This window comes from Pelobates fuscus, chromosome 6 (genome assembly GCF_036172605.1).
Source record: "Pelobates fuscus isolate aPelFus1 chromosome 6, aPelFus1.pri, whole genome shotgun sequence".
NCBI lineage: Eukaryota > Metazoa > Chordata > Amphibia > Anura > Pelobatidae > Pelobates > Pelobates fuscus.
This window is the reverse complement of record NC_086322.1, coordinates 273,358,351-273,379,421: the sequence shown is the minus strand read 5'-3', so window position 1 is coordinate 273,379,421 and position 21,071 is coordinate 273,358,351. Positions and strand designations below refer to the sequence as shown.

The 21,071-nt window shown below is 39.7% G+C and overlaps 1 protein-coding gene across 4 annotated transcripts in view; it reads right to left on the bottom strand.

Annotated features, from left to right (window-relative positions):
* SLC12A5 (solute carrier family 12 member 5) overlaps nucleotides 1-20,839 on the bottom strand; it is a 112,048-nt gene extending 91,209 nt beyond the window's left edge. For 3 of the 4 annotated variants that reach the window (XM_063459168.1, XM_063459167.1, XM_063459169.1), the window contains exons 1-4: nucleotides 20,612-20,839; nucleotides 6,200-6,279; nucleotides 4,860-4,991; nucleotides 874-1,020 (exon numbers count right to left, since the gene is read on the bottom strand). In XM_063459168.1, coding sequence (XP_063315238.1) covers nucleotides 874-1,020; nucleotides 4,860-4,991; nucleotides 6,200-6,279; nucleotides 20,612-20,663 — 411 coding nt within the window. In that variant the 5' untranslated portion in view covers nucleotides 20,664-20,839. Of the gene's footprint in view, nucleotides 1-873; nucleotides 1,021-4,859; nucleotides 4,992-6,199; nucleotides 6,280-20,611 lie in introns of those variants that run through there. The other variant, XM_063459170.1, reaches the window with a different exon arrangement.
* Between the last annotated feature and the right edge of the window lie 232 nt (nucleotides 20,840-21,071).

The following is a 21,071-nucleotide window of genomic DNA, read 5'->3' as shown; positions in this document are numbered from 1 at the left end:
ATATATGGGATAATGGGTAACTTTATAAAACCACAGAAGAAGTGTCAGATGGATTCAAATGAATGCAGTGAAGCTGATGGGCCAACGTTAACCAACGACAGAAAGAAGGAGAGAATCTGAATGGCTTCACGCAGAGAATATCAAAGTGAATGCGCGACAGTTAATGACGAAAAGAGAGAAAAGCAAAGGTCAGAGAGAATATAAAGCCAATTATATTTGGGAGGGAATCAAAAAAACAAATAACAGTGTGAGGAAAAAGAAAGCAATACTGTTGAAAAGAAGAAAAAAAACACAAACTGCTTAATTCAGTCAGCAAGAGATAAACCAAATGTCAGTCTTTTTGTCTATTTTTACACAATGCTACCTTGAACGGAGCTCTACAGTATGTAAAATATATCTAATCCATAATGCTTAGTACATATGTCTTGTCTTAAAACTATGATTCTCGGCCATAAGATGGTGCCATTATCACAGCTATCATCCTACGTTTAGTATTACTGCTGAGATCTGCAAATATTGCATTTCTAGTTAGGTTAGTTAATTATCTCTCATAATTCTGTGCCGGTCCTTGGTAACCCCAGACACCAGGCGACAATTTATATTGTTACGTCACATTATTATTTTATATTAAAATGGTAATACTGATGTTAATGCCCCACATGTTCGTTTATTGTTATGTGGGGATGTAGATTTCTAACATCTAGTGTTATACCCCTTCCACCACTTTACTGCCCTTCATCACAATTTACAATTTAGGTTCTTCTGATGTCCTGGCATTGGTGTTACCTTGGTTGTCGAAATGTTCTCTAGTGTTAACCCTGGAGCTACTGCACCTGTCTCAGGATTATATTAAAGCCAGGCGTCCGTACTCACACATGAGCAGCACATGACAACAATGATGAATGACTCAAAAATGCCACAGACTCCCACGACCCAGGTGAGACGAAGGAACAGGATCACACCGAAGATGTTCTGTAGGCAAGGCAGGTAGACACCCATAAAGGTGCCCATCCTTGGTGCCTGAAACAAAAAGAAAGCAGGTGATCTAGTATACTGATTCATTAAATCTCAGAGGCCCATAGTGACCAATGGACATATACAATGTGTTATAATATAGCAAATATGGAAACAGTGACCAAAACATGAGGTAAGTCAACACTGTTTAGGTTATGGGAGTTGTACTTTTACAACATCTGGGGATCTACCTTTTAGGCTACTCTGGTTTAAGTTATGTAAGGGGTCTGGAAACATATGTACAGTCTGATATTGTGTGTCAAAACAAGTCAGAACATATCCAAGACTTTAATGCTTTGAGCTAAATTGGAAGCCCTAATGTAGTCATCTATCTCGGGACATTATATAGACATGCTTGGTTTTTCCATGTGTAAGGTGAGGTGGAGAAGAACAAAGAAATCCAGAGTATGTATGTTTCTAATGTATTTTTTTTTTTTTATTCTTTATTTTTGTGGTGCAAACATTGAGTACAGACGTTTGTTGTACCACAACAGCAGTAAAAAGAATAGTGAGGTCCATCGTTTTTGGCATAGAAAAGTATTGCACACATTTTTTAGGTTAATGAAGTAAAGTTGCAGGGTTTCGTGCTTATCCAACATTTCTAAAGTGTGTTTAAGAGGTTGTCGTCGCTATGTATCTAGTCATGTTGGTAAACTTGCTTAATTAGGTTAAAGAACATACTTTTGAACTAGGCAAATGCTTGTAAAACAGAGTATAACATGCACAGTGCTTACTAGACTAGCTAACAGTTCCTAGTTGAATAATACTAAGTGCGCTGTAGCTAAGTAGATGGTTATGCCTTTAAAATGCTTGTAAAACAGAGTATAACAGAGTGTAACATGCACAGTGCTTGCCAGACTAGCTAACAGTTCCTAGTTGAATCATACTAAGAGCGCTGTAGCTAAGTAGATGGTTATGCCTTTAACCCCTTAAGGACACATGACATGTGTGACATGTCATGATTCCCTTTTATTCCAGAAGTTTGGTCCTTAAGAGGTTAAAATGCTTGAAAAAAAAAAAAGTGTATAACAGAGTATAACATGCACCGTGCTTACTAGACTAGCTAACAGTTCCCAGTTGAATTATACTAAGTGCGCTGTAGCTAAGTAGATGGTTATGCCTTTAAGATGCTTGTAAAACAGAGCATAACATGCACAGTGCCTGCTAGACTAGCTAACAGTTCCCAGTTGAGTATTCAGTGTGCTGACATAACCCTGGATGCAAATAGCATAGAAGAGACATATGGGCTGAAAACACAGTAGTAGTTTGTTGCTAGGTAGACATTTTGCCCAAAGCCATGAGATTACACAATCCTCTCTGTATGATAGAGTATTTAAAATAAACAGTGGTCGCTAATTATGCTTAAACAGGGATAGGCTATACATGGCATGGGCGTTATGCGACACTAAGTAGTAACAAAAAGGTGAAAAACAATAATATATATATATCTGTAATGTAGCCAGCTTCTTGGAACTGCGGATCAGGAGGCTCTGACAGTCCCAATATCTTTCAGCGTTGATTGCTTCAGAAAAAGTTGGTCTCCGGCAAGAATGCTGCTGTGCTGCATGGTGGTTGTTGCTTGAGGTCTTGACAAGCCGCCATCTTAGATGAGTATTGCATATGTCGGCCAGGAAGGCGCGTGTTGCAGGCAATGGGTCCGGTGGTTCACTTGGTCTCTTCGCTCTCCAGTCAGGGTTCACTGCTTACCCACTGTGCCCTTTGGTTAGGTCAGCGGCATGGTTCTATTTTGCCGAAGCGTTTGGTTAGGTGCTCCGTGTCGCCGCCATCTTTGTTTGTGGGACTTGGGTATTCAGCGCCCTTTAGTCGGCTCGATTTCGTCCCAGTGGGGACCGGGATGACCCCCCCGGCCCAGAGGGGGGGGAGAACAGGGCCGGCAAGCCCCCATCCTTCTAGCGTGTGGCAGTGTGGTGGGGAGACATGGCAGCGGCCGTCCACCCCGCTCCCCCCAGGGTAGGCCGCAGCCCCCGAAGTCTCGTGCTTCCCGTGGGGGGTCCGAAACTCCCGATCTCGGGGATCCGCAACCTCTCCCACAGCTGTGTGGGTATTGTTAGGCTCCGTTCAGGTAAGGGTATCTGCTGGTTGTGGCTTAAAGGCCCGGTTCCTCCGGAGCCTCTCCGCCATGCGACCGGTCAGCATGGCGGTCCAGCCCCGCCCCCTCTAATGTATTTTTCACAATGGGAAGTCAGTTATTGGCTGAGAGTGTAAGCCAGAGTTCTCATCCTATTACCCGTACCCAGAGTAAGACCTTCACATCGAAGCCGGGGCCAGGAGGACATGTGCTATCACTTTGGGGTTAAACTGTTTGTACATTTGAATCACTTAAGGTAAGACTGCACCTAAGACATCCAGGCACCATTGCAACTTCAGTGAAATCAAATCATTATGGTGCCCAGAGTGTCCCTTTAAAAATATCTAAAAACATTTAAAAAGTACTATAGCTATGAGTAAGAGTTATGAGTGAGTTTTCCCAAGTTCTAAAAACAGATGATCCCCTGAGAGTTGAAATGAAGGAGGATTATCTATCTGTCTACCGAAGAGAATATACTCAACGTAAGCCTTTCCCAGAACAATCTAAATGCTAAATCCCGCTAAATATTCAGATAGTTCTTTCCAACAGCCTATGAACGCTGCAACACAATGATTGTGATTATATAGGTTCAGGAAAAAATGGGTGTGAGTAAAAGTCAGAATTAGATCTCATTCACAGTAAATCACACATTCAATAGAATCTAAATGACCACTATGGCCTGACAAAAATAACAAAATATCGTGGAAATCATGAGGCATTGACTCTACAACTGCACAGCAGCTAGCAAAGACTTGATGGAGAATTTAATATTCTCATGTTCCCTGCTAATACTCGTATTAATTTGTTTACAGTCAGCTGTTTTTTTCGTTCTTTTTTTCCTTTGTTAAGACAGTTAATTCCTTCACTCCCAGCAGGATCCGTGTGCAGTGGGAGCACAAACATACAATAAACATTGCCACACAATTAGTTTTTTTTTCTACTCCCACTGGTTTTAATATGCATATCAGTAAAAACTAATTATACCCATAGCCTGAGCTTTCAGTGGCCAAACCACTTCCCTCGACCCCCGATAAACTGCTCAGAATCCCACGTGACCCCCTATATAAATTAGCGATTGCTCCCCTAGTGAAGAAAAAAAATAACAAAACAAAACGGTGTTCTCAGGACAAAATAGGCCAATCGTTTTCCACTTTGATTTTGGTCAAATAGTCATTGAAAATCTTTGACTGTCTATATACAGAGAATTATCGCAACATTTTACTAACAAGTAGGGTGAGCTATTATACAGTATGTGTCAAATGAACTATTATAAATCTCAATCGCAAGTATAATCCAACAGGACATTTTTTCGTCAAGGAAAAGTGGACACGGTGTCTTAGCCATCATATTCCTAAATTTCCTTCTTCCTGAAAAAATATCTATCGCAAAAATAATGTTCTAGCAAAATATTATTGTATACTATGCGTAAGTTCCAATGCATTCTTTACCCACAAGTTTTGTAGACTAACAGACAAACATGCAAATCTTAGAAGCGAGTATTCTTTGACTGAAAGAGACAATTAACCCCCTGCCCTATTTTTTTATCTTGTACGTAGAGAGCCTTGTGCATTATTATGTGATAGATTTGAGAGGAAGGACAGGGCAGTACTTTATAAATATAGACTCTGAAAACAGAGAATGTATTGGTGGTATAAATACTCTACGATAGAACTCTCAATAGAACTATGTAATACCACATGACAGCAGAAATCTATTATAAAGGAGGGGATTAAAGGAATGAAATTTATTAGCCGACCTGAACTGGCTTCTTCTTGGCTCCTTCATTATTCTCAGCCTCCTCGTGCTCCTTCACGCCCTGAGTCAGATTTGTGTAATTTGCCAAGCCGCTGAGAAGGGAAGACACCATGGGACTGGTATCCATTTCCTCCTGCAAGCCAGAAAACCAAACAGAAATATATGTTAAGTGTGAGACAATAATTAATTTTTTTTTTTAAAGGCAGTAATAGTAAACATATGGCACACGAAACAGGTCTAGCACACACAGGCCTCTGAAAAGGCATGCAGTGTCCTCTACAGGGGTAGCTATCAATCTTGAAGGCTTAATTAATTCTGAAATGCTAAGATGTTTAATGCTCCATGGTACCATCATCAGGCAGCAGACAGCAAAGGAGAACCCTACATGGATGGTAAAGGCTACTGGAAATGGAAAGGAGAGACTATATGTGGTCAATCACTAATGATTATTATTATTATTATTATTGCCATTTATATAGCGCCAACAGATTCCGTAGCGCTTTACAATATTATGAGAGGGGGGATTTAACTATAAATATGACAATTACAAGAAAACTTACAGGAAGGATAGGTTGAAGAGGACCCTGCTCAAACAAGCTTACATTCTATAGGAGGTTGGGTTTTAAACTACATTAAGACAGGAAATAGCAATCAAATAAGGTGGGAGTGAAGCAGAGCTGGAAGAGAGAGTAGAGTGCTGACTTTTAGGAGAGAGCAAGAGACAGGTATGTGAGGTAGAGGTTACTCTGGGAGGCCATAAGCTTTCCTAAAGAGATGGGTTTTAAGGCACTTCTTAAACGATTGAAAACTAGGGTAGAGTCTGATGGCGGTAGGCAGGCTATTCCATAGTAGGGTAGCCGCCCGCGAGAAGTCCTGCAAGCGTGAGTTGGCCAGACGGGGGCGAGCAGCGGACAGGAGAAGGTCATGGAGAGAGCGGAGAGACCGAGAAGGGGCATACCTATGGATCTGTGAAGAGTTCTAAGAAGAGCTAGAATTGCTCAGTGCTTTATAGCTTTAGGTTAAACGCATTTTGAATTGACTCCTATAGGAAGTCAATATAAGGACTGACAGAGGGGTGAGGTGTGAGAGGAACGACTAGAGAGGAAAATCAGTCTGGCGGCGGCATTCATTACAGACTGTAGCGGGCCAATACGGCTTTTGGGAAGACCAATTAGGAGAATGTTTGCTTCCAATGAATTGTGGGTCGAGGAGTAGCAGAGGGTGCTTGGAGAGATGGAGAAAGCATTTAGATAGTATCCACTGTACATGATAGAATGAATGCTGACTAAGAGAAGAGGTAAAACAGAAAGAGGTCGTAAAGTACACGCGGGAAGTTCTTACCTCAAATAACGCCATGTTCTTTCCTGTATCAAGTTCAGAACTATTAATGAACGGGGAACTTTCCTTGGGGTTTCCATCTCCTGTGGACAAAAAGAAACATTGGCACCACTCTTTGGTCAAGGCTATTTTTTCCTCCCTATCCATCCATATTAACATCTGTAATTATCTGCCTATATGCAAAAGTAGGGAAAGGCAACCTTCGATACTTCAGATGTTGTAGATGACAACCACCATGCTGCTTTGCCGCCATTATGACTGTACGAGATGTAGTCCATAACATCGGGAGTGCCAAAGGTTGCCTACCCCTGTACTAAAGAATACACCCCACATATTTAAGAATATTTCTTTGTATCTGTAATTCAACCCACTTCCCAAAAAGAAAAACCCATGATTTTTATTTACACTGAGAATGAAACATCAGTTCTATGTACCAGTATTTTATTAATTAGATGTACAACCACCTTCTAGTTATTTTGCTTCTAATTGTAAGCACAGACTGCCAAAACATATTAGTATAACAACATGAACGTCTAGGCATGTTGTACCTAGAATACAAGAGAATTGTCGACACTGAAATACTGGGAATTAACTGTCTAAGACCCTGAACTCAAACACCACTATGTGGTTACGACTAGAATAACTGCCTCTTTGAGACTATACATTTGATTGTGACTTTCCTCCTGCCTCGCTTAAACACACAGAATGGTTTTAGACCTGTATTTCATACACTGCCACTTGTTCCTTCGTCCATAAAAATCGATTTAGGCCTGCAGCCTATCCCACAAATTCAATAAGTTCTCCATTTATTGACGAAAGTGACCTTCATTCGGCCTCGTGACTGATCCTATTCAGTTATAAGGTCACTTTTATCAATGAAAGAACGGTGGAATGTAATATTGCAGTAAGTACTGGGGTCTTAGAGGTGGACGTCTCATTACTGCAGTCCTAAAACCGGAAAACGCCAACCGCCATAGTTTACTGATTGTGTCTATCACTTTTAAAACATCTGGTGCTCATCTTCACAAGCAACACTACACACCGTCATGCATTTTTACTGCATTATAAGATGATTTTGAGTTCATGTAGTTAATGTTATTGTCATCACCGTCAATATATGCAATTGATAATTATTTTGTTTATTAACATGCGTCCTTTGCCATCTCTATTCCACCACTGGTCACCTTATGTATTATTGCATTAATCGTGTTACATATCATACAGTGCATTATCATGATACTATCTAATCATCATAAAACTGTATACAGTTTTTGTACAACTCTGTACAACTTAATCATCTCATAGACTCCATATGACGGGTTGTTAACCGTCATTAAATATTCTACCCTTAACGACCACTACTGTGTTCTAAGCCTTTTAGAATCTTTAGTACACAGCACAACATCATATGCCATACAAACAGCAATTTCTGATCAGCATATAACTCGTGCATATAAATAAACAGATCGTCCTTCCACCATTTGTAATTAATTAAAAGAACACTCCAAACACTGCAGCACCCTGTCAACCAATGGAGCCCCAGGTAACAAGTTAAACTGTTACTAAATGGTTTAACTACTTACAGTGCTGAGGAGCCAGGGCAGTCCTGGCACCATAACCACTACAGTGAGCTGAGAAGTCTATATCACACAGTTTCTGAGTCTAATAATTATACATCACACTACAATAAAACTACATATTTAGAGATCACCTCCATCAAACTACAGTTACTTCCCAATAATCATAATTATGTTGGCTTCCAACTCCTTATTTTCATCCTATACGTGGAATTCCCTTATTTTCACCCTATAGGTCCTCCGGATGACGGATGATACGTTTTTTCTTTTTCCCATTCCACACCTTATCTCGAAATATCTGCTCCTTATTACCAGAAAGCTTTCTTATCACTGTAACACTGTTCCTTATCACCATTCCACTCCTCCTTATCACCGTACTGCTTCTCCGTGTCCCCACTTATATCTTCATTATCACTCTACAAAATATCACTATAATGCATTTCTCCATTACTTAACTCCCTCTCCCTATCACCATATTGCTTTTTACTGTACGGTGCATATTTGGGAAGAGTTCTGCAGCACTGTACAATTGGAACGGATAATGTATAGGTTGGGTCTGTACTGTAAATTTATACATTTATAAAAGGCAAAGAGCCATGCTCCAATGAGGATCTATAGGCATTACCAGGGATAGAAGTGACATTTTGAAACCAGCAGGTTTATTCAGTAAAATGAGTATTGCTGCATATTCAAACACGGTTAGTTAATAAAGTAAGAATTATTGGGAATTAAAAGTGGATTTCATATCTAAGGTCAAAATATCTCAATTGGAAAAATTCTACAGGTTGAAAGAAAAATTGAATTCTATTAAAGAAAATAATACTAAAATGTAAATATATTAAAAGTATTTGTTTATTAACCTTTATATATTTTGTTCACTTTATTACATTAAATGCAATAATGTATTACGTATAACTTGTTTCCCCATTACATTGTCTAGTTTAAAGGGACACTATAGTCACCCAGACTCCAGGTCCCTCAGGTTTCAGAGAAACTGCTATGTTTACATTTGGGGTTAATCCAGCCTCTAGCGGCTGTCCTCTGGACAGCCGCTAGAGGCGCATCTGCGATGCTGGATGCAACTTTCGCATCCATCGCCCAGAGCGTCCATAGGAAAGCATTGAGAAATGCTTTCCTATGGACTCTTTAAATGCGCGCGCGGCACTTGCCACGCATGCGCATTCGGCTCCACTCAGGAGCTGACGTCTGCGGGGGAGGAGAGGTCACCAGCGCCGAGGGAGCCCGGTGCTGGATTAAGGTAAGCTGCTGGAGGGGTTTTAACCCCTTCAGCGCCATGGGAGGGGGACCCTGAGGATGGGGGCACCCTCAGGGCACTAAAGTGTCCGAAAAACCGCTTTGTTTTCCTGACACTATAGTGATCCTTTAGTCTTTTGCACAAATGTGTTTCAGCAGGTTTGAACGAATCAAATTCCTTTAAATCTGCACTGAACGAACCGATTTGTCTGACTCTGCAGTTAAATTCCAGACTGATCAAAATTGCTTGCGCGTTTGGACCAGCTAAAACAGATTTGTGCACAATTCGAGTTTTTTTTGCCTTCGACATACAGTTGATCAATATAATAAAAAAATGTACCTTTGTGAAGCAAAGTCTATATTCATTTAACGTACAAAATTCTAAAATATATATATGGCATTGAGAAAGAACAAAAAATGTGTAGTTTAGTGAATAAATCAAAGTTATCTACTGCTCCTCAGGATCCTGTTAGAAGGTGTGATATTAGAGAATAACTAATTGACCAAGTCTAATATAAGTGCAGAGGTGGTACATTCGTAAATCAGTTGTGCACTAGAACCTTTGGTGATTAAGTGGTATGTTTATTAACTGATTATAAATGGATTTGACTCTGGTCAAGTCTGACAATACAATAGCATATTCCCATAGGAAAAGCACAAGAAGAGCGATAAGGATAGGTTTAGCAGTTAAAAGGTACTGACTTATACAGATCATGAAGCAAATGAGTATGAGTTTTGGCTTGGAACTCTTACAGCATACCACCCAAGTGTCCCTCTTTTCTATGCTAATGTCCCTTTTTTCTAGGAGATACATATTGGTGTGTCTGGGAGTATAACAGAGCTCCACAGCAACAAATACTCACAGAAATGTGTCTTTACACTAAAGTTAATGTGTTTAGGAATCACATAACTCCTTCTCAGGTCTTAGATTAGAACGTTGCGCAGTGCATGCGCACACACACCAACATACAGCTGATAAGTTATTTCCCCATGAGGGGAAGGGCTTGCAGAGGTTGCAGTCCATAAGATATAAGCTATTTTACGATATACCTCCAATAAATACATTTATGAAAAATGCATGTGTGTCTATCTACTAAATAGTAATTTATACTTGTTTACCCATTTGGGTAGTGGAGTGTCCCTTTAAACAAGTTATCATAGCCAGCATTTTCTCATGGCCAGTCTTAGCAGTGTGGTTCCCTAGGCTATTTCAGACAGTCATCAATAGAAGCCACAGAGACAGCATAATCATAAGGCCCCAGGCAACTGCACACGCTATATAGGCTAGAGAGTCCAAGGAAGGTGTTTTGCAGAATTTATTTAGCTATATATTACAAATGAAAAGAATAGACCACTTAATTCATTCTTAACCCCTTAGGGAATGTAATGATTCCCTTTTATTCCAGAAGTTTGGTCCTTAAGGGGTTAAATGGAAAAATGGGTTGCCAATCTAATGCCACATATGTAATTTGGATCTTTAAAAGAAGGTTAAGAGCCATAAACGGTTACTCAAGCACCATGACCACTTCACTGATTTGAAGTGGTCATGGTGCCTGGAGTCTGTATGAGCAGTGTTTCACTAAAAAAACAAAGCACATACGGAGTTTAAACCATCCGCTGCCGGTGGTGAAACCCCACCTCCAGCCACATCATTGGAGCATTGCTGGAAAGCACGGATTTCGGGGCTGGTTAATGTGAATTTTGTACAGACTTGGTGTTTGACACAAACATATACAGCATGCTGTTGCCAGACAGCCAATGTCTGTCCTCTTTGCGGGAGGGAGGAAGCGAGGGAGGGGATGATGTCAGCCAGGACGGTTCAGGCTACAGGGACAACTTGGCCTTGGTGCTGAAACACACGTAAGCGTTATCATTATTATTTTACTGGGAGGGGGGCTGGGGATGGACCAGCACAGCAAAGGTTTCTCTGACCAAAAACAGTGTTTTATGAAAATGCAATTTTTAAGGTTGGAGTAACCCTTTAATAGTCTAGCATTATAACTGCTCTTGTTATAGTAATATAGTTTGTTACTACCTTTAGCATTCCACCTCATACATGAAGACGCTGATAATATTTACAGATCTTTTATACGTCCTTTGTGAAAAAGTCACCTCTGGCTGTCACAGTAAATCTGACCACTCTCGTACACACTATTACTAGGCTGCCTGACACCATCATCATCTTAACCTCCACCACTTTCAAAACAAACCTCATACTTTCATTACTTAACATCGCATTACAGTAACCACTCTAGCCTCAAGATATACTTTAAAATCAACTGCGTACAGTCTCTGTCTCAATAAACAGCTAATGATCACCAACGTAAAGCTTCGAAACATCAACTAAAAGCTTTTCCCGGGCAGCAAATAGAGCAATCCCATCTGTCAAAACCCAGATCATGGATATCACAATTTGGGGTTTTTATATCCCCGAGTGCAACAACTGTACTGCCTAGAACTCATAGCTAGTACAGTTTGTACACGTCTACGGGGGAAACTGTTGATACTTATGAGTGACATTGCACCAGGCTCGCGTGAAGGCTGTATCAGTGGTTTATCACCAACGCACCTTAACAAGGACATGTGATGACTCAAGTTTCATTATGTTTCTTCAGTCTGTTTCATGTCCACTTTTAACATTCTTAGACCTCAAGAGAAATCCTTGTTATATCTCGGTTATATCGTGTGTTTTTTGTATTCCAGAAATTGAGAATCTCAGAAAGTGCGTCCTGTATTCTAGAACTAGCAGACTTGTATTTTAATGTTAATAAATGGTCAGTTCCTTATTCTGTCACAGCTAAAGCAACATATTTGCCATAGTCTTCTAGGTTTTTGTTTTTTTATTATTTATTTGGCTGGTTATGTTTTGGTGACCTGGACTAGATATTTACTATATTTCGAACCTCAAGCTTCTTAGCAAGTATTAAAAGGCCAGGCAATGGGGGCTTATCCCTCTTTGGTGGCTGTGTGCCTTACAGCTGTTAGGTTTCTTGCAGCTTTTACGGTTATATACATGGGTCGGAGCGCCATCTGTTTATTCCACCGGCATGTTTGATGCCAGGGGCTCTAACCACATGTTATTTATTGACGTGTACACGCTGTTGATGCCATGCACTATGAAGAAGACACGACTCTTATTACCCACCATTTGTGCCATGTTTCACAAGTCTTTTATCTGTTTGTTTTTTAAAGATGGGTACACCGTGCGTTGGACTTTTAAATATAGACAGTAGCATTTCTGCTCAGTGCTTTTTCGTGATTTATTTCTCAGAGTTTAGTGAGTTTTAATTTTATAATATTTTTTTTTCTTCCAATTGTTTTTACTCATCTCATATTTAATTACCGGTACTCTTTGTCTTTCGCCTTTGGCTAGCTTATATCATTATTCTGATTTCTGCAACCTTGACGATTATCTGTACCCAGGTAAATTGTTACTACTTTCGAGGAGGTATTTACATCCAGGCACCAGCAGTAATAAATCTTGCCTGTCCCTCTCTCGATTCCTGTATTTAGGGATCCATAAATCCTAGTCTGTGGCAGCTGGACAGCAGCTGCATTCAATATTCCAAACAATATACAGTCCCCATTATAATCACGTACCACAGCACCATGTTACAATTATTCTACATCATCACTTCTAATTTCCTTCATCATAATGAAGTTCTTCTTCATAATCATATGTATATGCATTACTTTCGATACTAAGGGTCTAATCAGTGAAGGGTTCCACGACATTGGCTGTGAACACATACATCAGCAACTCAAAATCATAGCCAAGCAACATTTCACTATAATATTATAGCTTTCCATGAAATCAACCAAGATTTGTATCCATAACGAAGCTGTCAGATGTATCACCATAGAGTCTCTGAATGATTACCATCCAGCTTCCATCCATCATTACATAGATGTCATCATCTCAAAGTCCCCTGGTAGTCACTCCATACATTCCCATATGAAATATAAAGCCTCTAACACAGCCATCACTATCATATAACCTGTCACCGGCTACAAATATCACCATCATCACTATATGGTCCATCTCCTATATTATATTATTCATGCAGCCTATAACATTTTTCATTTTTATCAGTACACCGACTTCTAAGGTGGTGTGACCATGGGGCTTGTGATGAGCCACCAATATAAATGGGGTTCTAGAGCTAAAAACAAGAGTAAAGACTAGTATATGTCAGAGCTAGTAGCAAACCTAAGTGGTCAACCAAGAAGCACGGGTTCAAGCATGATATAACAAAGTCAAGGTCAATAGATGGCCTATCAAACAGCAGAGATACGAAGAATCAGGAAAGAACATTTTTACAGGTGCCCCCTTACCTGTCCCCTTCGCAATGGCAGCTGTCACGGTGTGTTGGGTGGATGACACTGCATTTTCCATCACTTCTAATAGGTAATGCTATTGTTTGCTTTTACAGCAAATGTCAGTGCCATGATGCCAATATTTTGGCACAAGTGTTGAGATGCCAGAACACTTGTGTAGCATAAAGGCATCAGCACACCTTCAACCCTTTTCTGAATGTGAGAATATGCCTACTCACAGGAGGTGGCCTCACTCAACACATGACTTAGTCTATGAATCCCCATAGAGTGCCCACACACTCTAGTCTATGAATCCCCCATAGAGTGTTTAGCGACCCAGTCTTCCTGTTCCTTGTTCCTACCACCTGCGTTACTGAACCCTTCCACTGCTTTTCTTCCTTATGCATTGGATTCATTGGCATTTTAGGACCAGATTGGATCTTGCCTTACTTTCCCCTTTCGAAAGATGCCTTGATCTCGAATTTTCTCACTAGTTTTCTCTCTAGTATTCTCTTCCTGCCCCTTATCTCCTTAATAAAGTGATTTGCCAACACAATCCTCACTGAGATCATTCTAAACCATAAGACAGGAAAGGAAATAAATAAAATAAGCTCACTGCGATCATCACATGGCTTCCCCTATCATCAATATACAATCTCTATCATTATATAACTGCTCCCCATCATAAACTTACACCCTCTCGTGATATCTAGTTCACTCCCTTCTCAACACAGAACAATCATCGTTGTGGACTCTCTCACTAAAAGTCAATACAATCAATTTAAAACCTAATCATTATGTAACATTTGATTACAATTTTAATGAGCTACTTTATTTTTATCATAAATCCCCCTCATCATCACCACCATCATATTCATCACAGTCATTCTTCTCGTCAATAACTGATGTCATTTGGCTTGTCAGTCTATATCCTTGTTGGATTTCATGTAGGTTGACCACAGCATTATCCCTTCTTTGAATAGACACCGACATAGAGAAAGAAGACATTCATTTTGTAATGCTCATCCCTCTGTTACATAACCATCACATTTGTAAAATGTACAACCTCTTAGGATCGATGTATAGCCTCTCACGGCCATTACATAGTTTCATCCTATCACCAACAACCTTTCATATTATCACGCCTTCCCTATAATTAGCATATCATCTTTAAACATTATAAACTCTCCTACTGTAAATATATAGATAGTTTTTTTTTTTTATTATATATACCCCATATATTATCATTAAACAACTCATTAGCATTGGATAGCTTAACCCACAATAGCTTTTCACATCACTATATAGCTTCCTCTATCACCAATATACAGTTTATTCTAATTAAATAAAAATATTACTACCATAACAACCACTCATTCTCATGGCACTCTCGTTGCGTTGCTTACTCTTATCAACATAGATTTTCTCACTATTTATGTACATATCCCCCTATCATCAACGTACAAAATCTTACTAGTATTATGTATTATTATCATCACCATAAACCCTATCACTACAGGTGTCAACATTCACCTTTCACAACCATTTTACAAAGGTCATCACAATCAATTCAAAATATATCATTACATATCTTTGAATTAAAACCATAATCAGATATTGCATTTGCATCACGTAGTCTCACCGGACAAATATGTCTTCTATACTCATCTTATATAACACATGTGCATTATTATACTCTTTACAATTATTATCACTGTTACCACTTCATTTTTGTCCTCCTACCTTAACAAATCTAAATGGGTGTCATTATAAATGGAGAGTAACTAATTATCATAACACCGTTAAAGCACTCAAATTGTGCTTTGTCATGTTATGGAATTCCACCCTTGGACTCTTCTCGTCTTGATTTTCTTTGAAATAATATAATTCTTAATTAAAAATTAAAAAAACATTTAAAGACATCATAAAACATAACGCAGTTCTCTATATAGTTGTCATACCTTCCTTACATAATTAGGGTGAAGAAACACAGGCATCTATAGTTTATTTCAAGTTCAAATTTTTTTATTTTTTTTTAAATGGTGGAGCCAGTGGAAACTGGTCCATTGGGGCAGGTGGGGAAAAGGCCATGTTTCAGGGAAAAATACCCTATTAGACATGCTTAGTCTGCTGTAACATGATTTCTGACATTACATGTTGACTTTGAATTGGCCCATCAGATCCTGGGCGCCCTAAAAGACAACATCTGCTCTTTCCAAATATATTTATCTTGAAGATCATGGTATGCAACAGATCGTGAGAGCTCATAGGACAGTTGAGAACATGGTTTTCAATGGGAAAAGACCAATACATCAGAGATAGCGTGAAATGTCCATCTTCAAAAACGTCATTATTCGCCACTTGTAAAAGATGCCTGTTTTTGATACATTTCCAGGTCTAGCTAACTTGTTTTCTTTCATTTCTCTTACTTTAGTGTCTTTTTAAGTATTGTGTTATTCCTCAAACAAATGTCCTGGTCCTTGTTTTACAAACCAAATTGTATATAATTTTATCAATATTCTATATTAAGTATATATACTTAACTCTACATATTTATTAAAGGCTGTTTTTATCGCATTATACTTCGTTCGTTATCAAATTCTCCTTTTTAGGCTATTCTTGCATAGAGAACAATCCAATGATTCTCGTGAAATTAGCCCTACAAATTTTCTTCGGTTTAAAACACCTCTGCATCAACCACCCCCATAGATTTAATCTTTATTCTTTTCATTAGCATGTTCCTCTTCAAAGTCTTGCAGCGATTTCTTTATAAATCATGACATTCTAAATTGATGTTCCTTTCATTTTAAAAGAATGTACCACTCTTTCCAACCTTCCACAACAATGATGTCCAACTTCATTACAGAAAGGACTATGGAGTCCAACCTAGGTATGTCAATGATTACATACACTAGAATACTTTATCTGACAAGCTAGGAGCCATCCAATTAAGTATTGCATTAATTAAATAAATAGAACACAGAAATTATTCTACATCAGCCTTCAAACGCAAACCATCGTCTTTAATCTCCACCTCCTTGTTCCCATAAAATAGTCATTTATTAAAATGCATTTCACCATACAGATCATGATAATTATAATCTTACAATGCAACATATACTCTTTTTTTTCTGCATTGTTAAGCATCACAAGAGCACAGCAGAGTCCTTTATATATTCAGCATCATGCAAGCACTGCTTTTACGTGATATACAATTTATCTTCCTCACCATATAATCCATTTCTCCTCAGTAGTCACCTACTTTCTCGTCTCATCGGTGCAGGAAAGGAATGCACAAAGGGCACATGCACTGGGTGTCTTAATTGTATGGAAAGCCTGAAGGTTATATAGATCATTCCTTTATATCAACAGTATAGTTAAAAGTAAAAAAAATAAAAAAGAAGCAATGAGTTTAAGAATAAAATATGAACACAACACTTAAAGGACCACAAGTGGTAGTCTGGGTGCAGTGGTCCTATCATTTTAACCAATCCAGGTAGAGCATTGCCATTTTGCGGAAAGGGCAATGTTTACCTTGAAGGGTTAAACGCACCTCTATTGGCTACGCTTCTGCTGGACTGACTGAGTAAAACTCGGTCACGTGGAATTTAATGCTTTACTATGAGAAGTAATGGAGCATTCGCCACTTATGCGTATTAGGCTGAGGAACATTGGATTGGGCCATCATCAGAAGAGGCCAGGTTGCAGGAGGTGGAGAAAGCACGGAGGGAGTCTCGGCACTGAAAAAAGGTGAGTGAAACCTTTAATTTATTAACTTTGTTGGAAAAAGGGGGAGGGAGGACCTTTATATAAATAGTGACAGGGGCTTTACAGCGGTTTGTATTCCTAACGCTATAGTGTTCCTTTAAGTCTGAATATCCTCTTTAGTCGACTGTTATATTATCAGTGCTACCATAATCAATTTACATTGCTAAAATATAAGAAAACGAAAATATCTATCTATCTATATATCTATCTAGGAAAAAGAAAGAGACCCCAATGGTCTTCGTGCCTAAATACACACATCAAACATAATATAGTCGGGGCTCAAAATTTTAAGTCATAGGTAACTAGTCAGGTCTAAAATGTACTCAGCACTGCATGCCTGAAGGGTCCATGTCACACTCACCAGGGCTAAATTTTCACTCACCCATGGCTAGTGGGAAGGTGGACGTTTTGAGCCCTGATATAGTTTTAGATTGCCACCACCTTTTCATTGCAGTGAAATATCTACACTTTTCCTCAATATGTAACATGTATCCATGAATTGAAGTCGTTTGTTGAGAAATAATAATAATTTTTTTTTGCCATGAAAAATCTAAACTATTGCATGGTGTCTTGTTTCCCATAAAAATGAGATCCACTTTGATCACCCATCAAGTCAACTTCTGGATTTCAATGTTTCCACGAGAGGAATCTAACAGTGTCAATTTGCAAAGGAATATGCATATTCTTATCTTTATAGTATTATTTGTATACTTAGAACCACATAAAAGACATCTTAGGTGCAGCCATCCAATACCCATTATCTTTATTAATATGGGATATGTTGATTGGTAGAAGTTCAACTAGAGTCATCATCAGAGTTCCGCCTGAGTCTCTTCTTCAAACTTGCCATGACAATCAATGCCCACTCTAGTATCTAGCGCATTATCACATCTGCTTATCATGACTATCACTATTCACCACAAGAGTGATCATCATCAAAATATCTCATAGGTGTGAAAATTGTGCAATAACCCACTAAAAAACAATCCATTATATTGAACTGCCACAATAGTCACCCTGAATTTATACATTTATTTTCTTTTACCAATAATATAATCCACATCACCATGGTCAAAATCACAAGTATCACCACCATGTAGTACACCATGATTCACTTTGTCATGATTACAAAGTCCCCATTTATCAACCAAAGTATAAAATCACACATGTTCTGCTTATGAAAATCGAGGTCCCTCAGCATACAGGACATTATCATATTCACTCTTCGGTGGCTTTGATTCATGGCCCTTTGCTTTTTAATATGTTCATTCAATACCATTCTATCTTTACTGTCTACAGTCATTGCATAGACATAGAAAAAAGAATAGAGACGCAGCTGTAAATATTAAGGGGAAAGGTGCTAAAAAGGGTGAGAAAATACTAGCATTAGTTATGAAGCGTGGCGTTATAGAACGGAAGCTAGCAGGAGATTTAATTAAATTGTTTAGAACATGACTCGTGCCTTGTGTTTTTCAACCTCTGACTTACCAAGTAACACAGATTTGTCCACCGAATATCAATTTTTCAGAGAAAATTACCCTCTATACCAGTGGTTCCCAAAACAGTCCTCAAGGAACCCCTACCAGTCCTGGATTTAGGGATTACCCGGTTGTGTCTAAGGTGTTTTTATATATTAAATTTTTTTTAAAAAAAATGCACAACTCGGTAATCCCTAAATCCAGGACTGGTAGGGGCTCCATGAGGACTGGGTTGGGGACCACTGCTCTATACCAACATTTATTTTCAAATACAATTTAATTCTGAAAGTTGATGTCTATTGGATGAGTCCGTGGCCCTTATTGTAAATACCCCAGGGGTTAATACATTAAATAATACTTGATAACTACAAGATGATAAACAGTGCATTTGGCAGTAGTAGTCTAAAGCTATTGGGTGTGAAGACTTTTAATAGGGGCAAAAATATGTAGCATTCATCAGATATATATATAAAAAAAAAAAAAAAAGAAGTGACAAAAACAGTATCTGGGTCACACAATACTGACGGGTATAATGGGATTAGCGCGAAAGGGTTAAATATGGGCAATGATAAAATCACATTATGGTAATACTAAATCTGGCTCTGTTGCAGTGAGTACCAGCGAATATTCACTGAATGTGAAAGGGATGCAGTAATGCTGTTGACAGTATCACAGAGAATCCGGTTGTGATGCAGTAAGGATGGTACGGAATGCAATGATAATGCAAAGTGTATGGGATAGGGTTAAAAAAGCATAAATCGGGGATGCAGAGAGTAAAGGTAAGCCATTGCATACTGAAAATTTAAGAGATAATGCACCAATGATTTAGGTCGAGAGAGAAAAAAAAATGCAGTGACTATGGGAGGTAATGCATTAATGATGCAGTCACTGCGAGAGGTGATGTACAGATGATGCGGTGAATAAACTCCGTTGATGGATTGTGGTTGCCTTTTTATGTCCATATATGAAAAGTAAACAGAACTCATACCAGCGGCACAGGAAAATTACTTATGCATGTGCTAGGGGGGAAAGAGGTCAGCAAGGAAGGAATTACAGCTGAGAGGCTGAACGTCATGTAAGAGTAATATACTCGGCACAGGAAAAGAGTTTTAAAAAACGGGCAAAAAAAAAATGAAATACAGCAAAATCCATTTGATTTATTGAGGGGCATTGAATTTGTAATTTGATGCAGGTGTAGCGGTCATTTGCCACCTACTTGGCACAATGGGTAGCTTTGCAAAAAGATGGGGCTATGCAGATGTAAAGTTTATGGGGTCATAGCGTGCTATGCAGAGGAACAAGTGCGATGATTAAACAGGTTATTACGTAGATTGAGGATACTTTCATTTTTGTACAATTTTTTTTACAGGGGTTGGACAGTGGTCCTCAAGACAAGTCTCAGGATGAGATATAACAGAATAAGCGGGTGGTCCATTAGTCAGAGGACAGTAGACAGATAAATAGGGGTCAGATGTACTTTGCAAGAATCAGGAGGTGCAGTTCTGATGCAGAAGTGTAGGTGTCAGCAGGTAGCCAGGGGTTTTGTATCTGCAGCTGTAAAGGGGTCATAGGTAGTCAAATACTGTAATGCTAAGCAGATGTAGGGGTGGGATATGGATACATTATAGATACAATAACCAGAATGGAACGTTGAGCAACAGCTGCATTGACAGACACTAGCAATCCCTGATCTGTAGCAGCAATTAATGTCCAGTATTGGGTTACTCATGCCTTGCAGCATTGGGGTACCCAGGCCTTCCAGTATTGGGGTACCCAGGCCTGGCAGTAGGTGGTCACTCAGCCCAATGAAATGCTTGTGAAATCCAGCAGTCACTGTGCAGGTGTCCCCTAATATCTTAGGGGACCCCACATTCTATCCCCCCTAAACCCCCCAAGTCTGGTCACTACCCCCTCCACCCCCCTGCCTCCCCCCCCCAACTTCACTATCAGCACTGCGGAGAATGAGCTCCCCCCTCCCCTCGCCTCCCACCTCCTCCCTCATGTTAGATTCCTCCACTTACCTTGACTGGTGCCTCCCTCTCCCTCCTCACACTCTGTCAGGTTATTCAGCATCCTCTCTCCCAAGCACCCCGGCTGCCACCTCTCTTCTTGCTTCCCAGGGACTGATGCCGAATGCTGCAGCGATGCTCGGTGAGAGAGAGGGAAGGAGAGAGAGAGAGAGGGAAGGAGGAGGCTGCAGTGCAGAGAGCCTTCAGCGCGCACACTCACAGCCCCATATACTGGCTGGAAGGGAGGGAGAGGAGGAGGGGGGGAGGAGGAGGAGAGGAGGGGGAGACAGTGACAGCAAAGTCGGGGAGGATGAGGATGGGGAGCTTGAGAGAAGGAGGGTTGAAAGGCAGGAGTGATGTGGGAGAAAGAAGGAGACAGAAAGGGGAGACCCCCACTTAGAAATGGAGGAGAAGGGATTACAGGGGTGCAGGGAAAAACAGGGGGGGAGGGGAGTTGCAGAATTGGTGAGAG